This window comes from Arachis duranensis, chromosome 6 (assembly GCF_000817695.3).
Source record: "Arachis duranensis cultivar V14167 chromosome 6, aradu.V14167.gnm2.J7QH, whole genome shotgun sequence".
Lineage (NCBI taxonomy): Eukaryota > Viridiplantae > Streptophyta > Magnoliopsida > Fabales > Fabaceae > Arachis > Arachis duranensis.
In genome coordinates this window covers 4,757,984-4,770,022 of record NC_029777.3, presented here as the reverse complement: position 1 = coordinate 4,770,022, position 12,039 = coordinate 4,757,984, and the positions used below count along the sequence as shown (strand labels likewise).

Below are 12,039 nucleotides of genomic sequence, written 5' to 3'. Positions count from 1 at the left end.
TATGTATAAAAATTTATGTGTATTTTTATTTATTCTTTTAATTTTAATAATTATCTAACATTTATTTTTATGAATCTTAAAGAAATACTTTTATCATATAAATGAATTTTTTTAATAAGACCAATTTATTTTATAATAATATTTTTAGATTTAATTAATTATTTTATAAAAAAATTTGTTAAAAGTTTATTTGTTCAACGTACATAATTAAAACTTAATTAAAAGTAAATGAACTAATTTATTTGATGAGAATAAATAAAAATTTATTAAAAATTAAAATGTCTGATCTATAATTTTTTACGATCAACTTAGATATTTATTATTTTTAAATTATTAACATAGTTTTAGCCTTATTATTAAAAATGTGTTTTTATTTTCTAAATTCGTTTTATTATTACTAATTCTACTTTTAATATTTCAATTTTGCCCATTCCATTTTTTTTTTCTCAAGCTTTATCCTTTTTTATCTCATCTAATTCCTTTATCAACACTAGCAACAAAACCAATGCCACTATCACCTACTTCCTCTCACCACAGAAAAAGGAAAAAGATGAAAGAAGGTGGAATAGCAAAAATGAGATAAAAATGACAAAATTAAAAAACCTTAAAATTTTAATGAATTTAGAAGATATAAATAAAAATAAAATTTATTCAAACAATATAAATTAAATGTTATAAATAATTTTAGAATACGTATCAAATTCTGTTTTCTTCTGGGTATATGTGGCATAGTGCTTTCTTCTTGATACGTGCGTGTCATGGTGATTTGCCCAATTATAAAACACAACACGTGGAATTCTGTAAATATAAGACGCATGAAATTAAACGCCGCCATAATTAATCTTTTCTCTTTCGGATTATAGTAACACAATCTCCATTGTTCACTTCTAAATGCCACATTTAACTACTTACCAAACATGGAAATGGGAGAGTGGTTGATCCTTCACAGTTCACTTAATAGTTAATCTACAAAAAGTTACATCCCGCGTAGGATCGTTAACATATTTTGTAATTTTTATTTTTTATTCAAACAACAAAAAATTTATTTTTTTATTTTTTAAATATTTTTTCCTCCTATTTTTCATAAATCCAAACAACCTATTAAAAGAATGAAAAAGAAAAATGTAATGTCATCTTTATAAGTGTTTTCATATATATACTTTTTATATTACGATTGTTTTTATTATTTTTTTTTATATTTTCTTGTTACCTATGACATATTTTATGGTTTTAAAGAGAAAAAAATCCTAAACGATTCCTGATAATTATCTCAAAAGACAAGAGATCTTTAATAAAAAATACTATTTTTTATTTCTGATTTTTATTTCTACGAGACTGACTAGTCTTTCTATCAATATTTTTTTCTATATTCACGTAATAAGTTTATATAGCATATTAAACTGTTAATTTATTCATTAAGAGTTAATTAGGATTGACAAATTCTTTTTTATTGAAAATTTTATAGTCTTTTAAGGATAATTGTTAATATCGTTTAAATTTTTTTATATTTTTTGTTATTTTTTTTAAATATATTAGCTAAATTTACTGCATAAAATTAAGAAATATTAATATTTTTTAAATTATTTTTATCAATAAAAATTAAATGAAATATATATATATATATTAGTGATTAACGTATCATATAAGTATATTAACATATTGTTTGAATTATTATAATCAATTAAATTGTCAAATGCAGGCTTAAAAACACTAGAATGAGGGAGAAATTAACTGCAATATAATGAATGCAAAATACTTTATATGCATGAGGAGGTAGCTAATTACTATTAGGAGCCTCCAATGCAGCGCAGCTTTAAAGTCATTGTGTTTGTCAGAGATCACCAAAATATCCTTTTGTAGAGTCACATTTTGTTACAGGCTGGTAAAAAAAAAAAGACCCAAACTCTGCATTTTTCTCTTCCACAAGTGCAAAAGTAATGAGCAAGATATTCGAGTTTTCATCTTGCGTGATAGCCAAAAGTAAAGTACTGCCATACTTGCCATACAAATGAGTACCGTCGATACTAGTTAGTGGCTTACAATGTCGAAATGCCTCAATACAAAGAGAAAATGTTCAAAAAAGACGATGAAAGTATACGGTACCCTAAACTTGATTACCAACTCTAACCGGAGAAGTCTTCAACAACGCAATAGTTTTCTCCATGGTGGACTGCACTCCAAGGATCCAACGAGGCAACTCGTCATAGGACTCTTTCCAATCTCCGTAGATCTGTATTATTGCCTTCTGTTTTGCCATTTAGACCTTCTTGTAACTAGGTCTGAATCCATAGGTTGTTTCAGTAGCTTGCTGCAACACCTTTATTGTAATAGTAGCATCGACTCTAACCAACGAAAAGATCCTCGCACAAATAACATGATAATCAACTTGTCGATGATCCTTGAAATCGATGTAGCCAAGCAAGTGTGAGGTTCATTGTACCTTCTAACCTCTCAAGTACTTTTTCATTGCCAAAGTATGATGCGAATCAACCACGTACAACCTTTATCGAACTCCTTGCATCTCTCATTGTACTTAAGATGATATGACTCTATCACCCTATACTCAACTCCACGATGGATGCTATAATCTTTTACACTCAACACAGCTTTCTCCTTACTTTGGAAGGATTGGCCAATCTGAAATTCCGTAGCAGAAGTTTTTTCCTGCAATCCTTGACCCCCAAAAATAGGATTTATGTCCGGTTGTTGGCCAATGAGTTCCAAGTTTAAATTTGAAAAATATGAAAGATGTTGCTGTGTGCTAGAACTTGATGACTCCTGATGTGTCGGTGGATTGCTCCAGATATCCTTATCACTGTCCCCAACAATGTCAACACACTTTTCGTTCGAATCATCCACTCACATTACATTTTTAACTTGATCTGGTTCACCCTCACCTGCAATATCAGGAATCAAACAGGGTGACTTAGCTATCCTAACTGCAACAGATGGAGGATCAGCCAACAGACAAGCAGGCGCAACTACAGGCATCAAGGTAGAAGCACCCCCCAACGTAGTCGTCTGAGGATTTAGCAGTGATGTCTCAGAACTGTTGACACCATCTTCTAACTTGGCATACAGCTCGTGTATTCTCGCTTCCGAAAAACTTTGTCGACAATGAAATAAAACATGCATATCTTCATCGGACCCTGCGACAAATGTTTCATACTTCACACTAGTTGACACAACGGCAATAGGGATATTGTAAAACAACTTTTTTACCCACTTTGTCCCACACACCCCAACTTTTGCAATATACTAATTTTTAGCTTTGATAACGTATTTGATGACTAGACAAAGACACTCAGTAGTTTCTTATCAGTAAACTTAACACCGTACCTTTTGCTTTTTTAATTTTTTTCCAAAACAATGTACTAGAGTTAGAAAACTCTCTTCACTATCCATTTGTAAAAATAACACTATATTTCTTAACAAACGCCTCATACTGGGTATTTATAAAAAAATTATTCTATGCATAAACTGCTACTGTGTGCCATGATTTATGGAAACCAATACTTCTTCAGAAACCGCTATAGCCACTCGCAGTTTTTAATAAGCATAACTTTTTTCAGAAACCATTACACCTTGTAGTGGTTTTTTCCCAGCACAAATTTTCACGTAAACCGCTACATCATGTAGCGGATTACGTTCAATTGAAAATCGCTACATTCTGTAGCGATTTTTATAGATATAAAAAATTACAATTTCGTATACTGTATTAAAAAATTGTAATATGATAAATTTAGTTTTCAAACAATTTATATATACATAAATTGCCTTAAAAATAAATAAAAATACCTTTTATTAATCATAAAATATTTTTGTTATTTATAATTATATATGATCTGTTAATATTATTTTTCTCCAACAGATATTAATAATGTAATAAGTGTATAAATCAATTAATGGATTATTAAAATAAAAATTAATGATTAATTTAATTTAAAAATAATTAATTGATTCAACCGATTATCCAACTATCAAACCAATAATTCATTATCCTAATAGTTTTCGGTTTGGTTTTGATAACTATTCTATCCATTTGCATACACTTATCAATTCCTCACTCCAAACCCTAATTAAGTTAATTTGATGATACAATAAAACAGCAGTCGAATTAAGCTAAACATGAAGGTATACTGCTACACTTCAATTAGAATTCTAAGCCACATGATAATTGTTCCTTCTAGGATCTTTAACCTGAATCTTCGAATGGGCATCAAAAGTACTATCATTCATGGCTATCCTTCTCCACTTTACAATCCTTTGATTCATCTTGGTGCTAAGCCCACAATAAGATTGCAACTCTTTGGGCATGGCATCATAAACCTGCCACCATTTTTGGTGTGCCAAGTCACTAGCAAACATGCGGTACTCTTCTTTGTCCCAGTTGCAATCATAGTCCCGGTAACACATCCACGGTTTCAACCCTAAATAATGTATGGTGTACAAATCCTCATCATCTTCATGGTTCCCACTATTATTAGACCTAAAAGTTTTAAGCTTGTTTAGCTTTGATGGCGTTCTATGCCACCATGCGAAGACTTCATTTAAGAAACCTTGGTCACCTCCGTTGTAAGATTTCACCTTGTGAATTTTGTCCAACATGTTCTCGAACATGCACTGTGACGGTTCAATCACCATGACTCCGGAATTAAACATAGCTTTCTCGTTGGGTGCAGCGGATAACTGCGGATAATAGAAGAAACCATGTATGCTCTTGAGGACAATAACATCGGAATCTAGGAAGATGATTTTCTCGTACATTGTGAGTTCCCATATTCGAAGCTTGCTGTAGTTCCACTCGTTGTATGAAGATTTCTTGGCGAAGGGGCTTCGGATGCGTTGGATGCGCTTGATCTTGTTCCAGCCGGCGGCTTTCAGAGCGGTTAAGGATTCGGAGGTGATGGAATCGTCGGCGAGAAGGACAAGGTCTTTGGTTTCGTGGAGGCGGTGGGTATCTTTGTCGGGGTTTTGAATGATGCTCTGAGCAAGAGAAATTGCACCACATACATAAAGCTCTGAAGAGTGAAGGATGGTAACATAGGCTGTTCTTGCATTGGGACTGAGGGTAGTGCTGGAATTTTGTTTCTTCTTCTCTGGCCTCCATCTCCATGTTTCCTTACCTGAAATTAAAATGAAACTCATCAATTTTCCATCTTAGATTTTATTAATGGTGGAAACTCAGGTGCAGTCGACTTCGCGTGAAGTTGATAACTGAGAGTCGTTAGATAATTTAACTAATTTGACTAAATTTTCATCTAGTCGCTCACAACTATAACTTTACGTAAAGTCGATTGTAACTGAATTTTTACCTTTATTAACATTTAACAAACTATTTTTTTCAATATTTTAATATATTTTACTGATTTTTAACTATCAATTTTACATATGTTTTTATTATTTTAAGCTAATAATAATTTAAAAAGTGAATACATTAAAATAATAAATATGACATGGTGAAGGATTTAAGTTGTTATTGTAGAGAGAAAAAAGTGTTGATGGGTTTTAAAATAATATTAATTAGTTCCCCCAATATTTTTTTTTCAATCTATTGTTTTAAGTTTTAACTTTATGATTTTATCCCTAGCTAGGTTAATTACTAAACAAGTACTAGTTTAATTATACCTTTAAATTTCTTCATTTGATTGATATTTTAAATTGCCAAGTATTCATCAAGACAATCACGGATGAAATGTTTAGCTTAATTAAAATAATAGCATCTCTAATTAAATGAATATATTAAATTATTAATTGCATTTAATTAGCAAAAAGAAAATAAATAATTCTATACTATTAAATGTAATTTCACACCATTAAAAATACTAATAATAACTAATTAATAACTACAAATTACAAAAATTACTAACCCTCTAACACTCTTCTATAAATTTTTTCAATATACATTAGTACATGAAATATTAATATGTAATATTTATTAGCTCTGCATTAATTCATTATTATAATTAAGGTAGTTGAAACATGAAAGTTGTGCGCGGATCGGATTTGGAAATTGAGATTATCACAAAGATTAACCTTCCATAATTATTAGGATTTTATCTACTGTTAATATATTTTTTATGGTCATCTTAAATGTATATTAAAATTAGTCATTAAAATAAAATATATATTAAAATATAAAATATATATTAAAAATAAGTTAAATTATATATATTATACAAAAAATATATAATTATTGATTTTAATATATAAATAATATTTTTGTATTTTTATTATTTAGTTTATTCCTAGTACAAATTTAATTAAAGAGGCATGAACTATGAACATCAAAAAGTGGCATCTAATTACTATTTGATAAATAGTTAAGAAAGAATAAAGAAAAACTAATTTTTAAGTATTTAATATTAGTATTGTTATGATCTTATTATTATAATGCAAAAATGATCCCAGAACAATGGATAAAATATTTATAATAACATATAAATTCCAAAAAAAGAAAAATTATACCTCTTACATTTATTCAATTCAGAATACACTAACATCCATAATAAGAATGAGTATAAGGCAAAGTTTTTGAATAAACACACTTAAAAAATTGATCATTTTGCACAATTATTGTTATACAGCTAAGTAACTAAAATAAGGGGTAAAAACTCAGATGAAGTCAACTTCAGGTGAAGTTGATATCTGAGAGCCGTTAGATAAAAATTTAGTTAAATCAGTCAAATTATCTAACGATTCTTAGGTATCAACTTCACGTGAAGTCGACTGCACATGAGTTTCTACTAAAATTAGGACATTATTTACGTGAAAATATTTTCATGTAATACCTGGTTCAGCATAAGCAGGTGCAATCTGGCATGAACCAATAGGCATAAGGGTTTTGTGCTTGAGGCTTCTCAAATCAGGCTTGTAAACCCAGTAATACCCACCTTCTTGATTATGATTATTATTATAATTATGCATCAAAAGATCATCACACCTGAAAATCTCTTCCATTGGACCACAAGAAGAAGAAGACCCAACAAACACAACATACACAACCCTATGATCAAACTCCACCCAACTCACCCACCCATTCTCCACCGCCAAATTCGCCACCACCAAATTCACTTGCAACCTAAACACATCCCTAACCCCACATGATGGAACCCTGGCCACCACAACATTCAGATCCTCTTTCGCCGCCGCCATTGCCATTTCCGGGCACTTGGGCTTACCCCATCTCTCATTTTCATCAATCCACTCAGGATACAACTCCTCCCACTTCAAACTCTCATTCACATGATCAAAATTCACAGTTAAAGTCTCTACTTTTGGATGAAGGTGATGATGAAGTGAACCTACTAGTTCTTCGTCGTCTTGGATATTAACTAGGCCTATCTTAATCTTCTCTTCTTTGATGCCTTTTGCTATGACATCAAACCAAGCTGGTTTTGTTTCCTTCTTCTCATGAACATTATTATCATCGCTTAAGGCGGTGCCAACTAATGGCGGTTTTTGGTGTTTCGCTGAAATTATTATTACAATAATCAATGACGGTATGGAGATAAGTAAAAGACAAATTAGGAAACGTTTTTGCTTCAAAGAAGATGAATGAGGAGAGTGCCTAGGAGGAGTCATCATTTTTGTTCAACTATTAATTACAAAAGGACTCTACTCTAAGGTGGCACTTATATTTATACAGAAAAATGCTAAGTAAACAATGATTATTTTAAATAACATGAACAACCATCAATTAAATAAAAATATATTACATTTTTAAATTGTTCTCCTAAATTTTAATATTAAAATAACCATTTTAGTGAAATGATGAACATCTAATTGTTCACATTATTTAATATTTTCATTATCTATCTATATCTTTTCTATTTATATTTAATGCTTATAATAAAGTCAACAAGTTTTAACCGGCGGTTTTGCATGAAGACAAGTTGGGTGCACCTTTGAAAACGAAAAGAAGCCAAGGTTAAAAAATAAAAAATAAATGAAACTAAGGATTTGATTTGTGTAATTTGTAATTTTTTAATATTATGGTTGTTAAATCAATTTTATTAAATAGTTAAAATATTTTGATGTCCCTAGGTCATTTTTAGTATTAACTTCAAAAAGTATGTATTATATTATATATATACACACTATATTTAAAAGAGAGATAAGAGATTATTTGATGTCCAATTTTCATTTTTCTTTTAAAATATTATTTTTCATATATTCAAATACTATATATGAAATGTTTTTTCATTCTTAGGACTCAAACCTAGGACTATTATTTAGTTACACAATTAAAACATTTATTATCTTAATTAATATTACATTTAATAATACTATATATATGCTAAATAAAAAATGGTATATTAATAATCACATTAGTTCATGTATGTTAATCTACTACTAACTCAAAATGCATGTATTAGCAATAGGTTCGAAAAGTACCTTCCAACCACTATAAAATTAGGTCCAAAGATAATGCATTCTATAAACTATAGCTAATAAATAAATTTAGGTTTAGTTATCCTTATCAATTTAATTAAATTTTTTTATTGTAGAAATTTTTAATTTACAAAAAATATTTCGTTAACTCAAATATTTTTTACATTGGTAAAGACTAATTGCAAAATTAAAAGTAGTATAGAGATTAAGTTGAAAGGAAAAAAGTATAAAAATTTAGTTGTAAATTTAATAAAACTATAGAACGAACAGAGTAATTAAATAACCATAAATTTAAGAATTATGAAAACCTGAAATAATTAAATTGTTTTAAATAAATATGATCAAATTATCAAAATAATATTCGAAAGTTCATTACGCAGATAAAAATAATCTCAAAAGATGCGAACAACAAATAAATTTTTGAAATATTAAAAAATGTGACAAAAATAATTAGATATTAAATGTATATTCTAAAAAATATTCAAAAATTGAATTTTGATAAATTTTTTGCAAAGATTATTAAAAAAAATACTTTCATCCTTAAAATTTGGTAAAATTTTATGTTAAATGAATTTTTTTTATTTTTTATTGAGAATAACCAATTTTTTAAAAAAATAAAAAAAATTCTAGAGATCAAATTTTATTGTGTATTTTTTTATGCATCTTCTAAATATTTATTTATATATTAACACAAAGATTCGAATCAAATGGATAAATCATTTACTAAATATAAAAAAATTTTCTTATAAAATATAATATATATAATCGTATTTTTAAATTATTTTAAAATTTATTTGTTGTTAGAAATTTTTAAAGGTTATTTTTGTTAGCGGTATAAATTATATGGTATTATTTTAGTAGTTAATATATTCAATAAATAAATAAATCAAATTTACATTTGACATCTCACCTCAACAACTTGAAATTTCTGATACCAACACCCCGAAACAGATTAGAATTCATTGATACTTGAAAGAAAATGAAAGCTTTGACGGCCCAACCAGACGGAATCGCTTTCACATTTAGCAAAATATGCATATTCGTTCCTCTACCTGTCTGTCATATCTCTAAAATTAGACAAGAATTAAACCACTACTTTTCCTTAGAACAAAATTTGATATATATGCACCACTAGCTATGCAATAATAACTAATTAATAATAATGCCTACAAGATCAGAGGCATACAAATCACTACTACAAGTTGAAGAATCATCAGAAAATGGGACCTTGATACCCCGTGCTCTGCTTATTCTGTCCTCTGTTTGGGAGAGATCGATTAAGAAGAATGACAAATTGGTGATGATGATATCATCAAAGAATATCACCGTGTTCCATGGATCGAAGGCACCAAAGTTGAGCATCACACGGTACATGGAGCGCATCTTAAAGTATGCACGGTGTAGTTCCTCTTGTTTTGTGATAGCGCAGATATACATTGACAGGTATTTCAGTAAAAATGGTGGATACCTAACTTCCTTCAATGCTCACCGCCTCCTCATTACAAGCCTTCTTGTTGCTGTCAAATTCCTCGACGATCGGTACCGTACCGTTACTTATCCAAACTTGCATATACAATTACAATCATCTTATATGTGTAAAAAAAATTATATAATATATATCTAAATATAAAATATATATAAAGATGAAAATTCAGCTACAGTCAACTTCAACTTCACGTAAAGTTAATAACTGAGAGCAGTTAGATAAAAATTTAATCAAATAATTTAAATCATTTAAATTATTTGACAGTTCTTAACTCTCAAATTCACGTCAAATTGACTGCACATAAATTTTTATCATATATAAATATAGGATGATTGATTTTTGGCAATATTTGCAGATATTTTAGCAATGCTTACTATGCTCAAGTAGGGGGAATTAGCACCCAAGAGATGAACAGGATGGAGCTAGAGTTTCTGTTTAGTTTGGAATTTAGATTGTTTGTGACAACTGAAATGTTCGTCAAATACTGTGAGAAGCTTGATAAGGTTGATAATATTGGAGAATATCAGATTCGTCGTCCAATAATAAGAAGTAATGCAAAGTAATACAGAGTTTACTCTAAACATGTACATGTTAAATCATGTTTAGGCACTCAGATAAAAATGTTTAAAATGTCTTTTTTTTAATATATTTTTAATAATTAAAAATTTACACATATAATCGATAACAGAAAAATAAAAGATTAGAATTTAGAATTTTTAAAATTAATATATATATATATATAATAGAAATATTTTAGTCATTTTTTATAAATGATAATATTAATTTAGACCAGTTCAACATTTGATTCATTATTTTTTTCGGTCAAATCAAATTGTCTAACCGAATTTTGACAAAAATAATACGATTTAATCGATTATATATATTAAATTTTAATTACTAAAAATATCTTTAAAAAAATACATTTTAAGCGTCTTTATCTGAGTGGCTCTCTTTATTTGTATAGGATTTTACAATTAAAAAGATGAAAATTAATTACTTTTTACTTTTTAAGTCTTAACTCACATATAAAGAATAAATATATCACTTAATATTTTTTAAAATATCTTTTAAATTTGGAATAAAACCAAATTGATAATATACAACTGGGATTTTATTATCTTAATTTTTTATAAAATTAAATAAATTATACTACAAAATTATCATTGTTTACTTTCATATCATTATCGTACCTGTTATTTAAAAAAAAGAGGAGTGTTAGGGGGACAGCAATTTTGCTAAATTCTGGCCAGCACTTAACCATAAAAAGAAAATTGAATGATTCTCTATCATTAGATGCAATCTCACACCATTAAAAACATCATTAATGGCTAATTGATGGCTAAAAACCTCAAAATCTGCTGGTCCTCTAAACTTTCTCTTAAAAAAATTATATCTTTTTATAATTGTAAAATATTTTTGTTAAGATGATTTTTTATTTAAATAATAAAAAAATTAAAGTATAACAAATTTTTATATATTTGCTAAATCTATGTTGGTAAAGAGGTAGAATTACCCTGATGGGTATTAATATTTTTTTTTAAATTCATAAAAATAATTTATAAGAATATAAAACTTTATCAATCAATATTTATTTAAAAAATTATCTTTGAATCCTAGGTCATGTAGCTCAAAAGTTCATTGTATCTATATTTTCTAAGATTATTTTAAAAAAATAAAAACTATTCATATTTTTATAGTTGGTTAAATGAACAAATAATAGTAATAACATTATAATTTTAATGAATAAAATAAAATAATTTATCAATTCATATTAAATTATTAATTTTAGTTATATTTAAAAGTGAACAACACCTTAAAAATAACTTTAAAAAATTTCAAAAATATTATGCAAATCAACATGTATATAAAATATTATGTGTTTCTATTGAAAAAAATAACATTAGTCTGAATAAGAAAAGTATAGAGACCTAATTAAAAATTTCACAAAAGTATAAGAATTAATAGAATAATTAAACCTAAAAATTATAATTAGTGCCTTCTTAGTTTTTTAAAATTTAGACTCTTTAATTTGCGGATTAAATTGGAATGGAATATGCAACTTCTTAGTTTTTTCGAAGAATCTCTTTTTTTATGAATACAGTAATTCTCAAATGAGGTGGACCTTCCAGATGTGCTTAAAATTTGGAGGAGTACAATTC

At 27.9% G+C, this 12,039-nt stretch overlaps 2 protein-coding genes across 2 annotated transcripts; one reads left to right on the top strand and one right to left on the bottom strand.

The window, feature by feature from the left end:
- Positions 1 to 4,161: 4,161 nt before the first annotated feature.
- Positions 4,162 to 7,587, bottom strand: LOC107491815 (putative UDP-glucuronate:xylan alpha-glucuronosyltransferase 4). The gene is made up of 2 exons (XM_052262907.1): positions 6,802 to 7,587; positions 4,162 to 5,121 (listed from the first exon to the last, which is right to left on the bottom strand). The coding sequence occupies exons 1-2, from the start codon at positions 7,585 to 7,587 to the stop codon at positions 4,162 to 4,164; spliced, it is 1,746 nt and encodes a 581-aa protein (XP_052118867.1).
- Positions 7,588 to 9,556: 1,969 nt separating this feature from the next.
- Positions 9,557 to 10,443, top strand: LOC107491814 (cyclin-P3-1). The gene is made up of 2 exons (XM_016112735.3): positions 9,557 to 9,933; positions 10,236 to 10,443. Exons 1-2 carry the CDS (start codon positions 9,557 to 9,559, stop codon positions 10,441 to 10,443), a joined length of 585 nt encoding a protein of 194 aa, XP_015968221.1.
- The last annotated feature ends 1,596 nt before the right edge of the window (positions 10,444 to 12,039 follow it).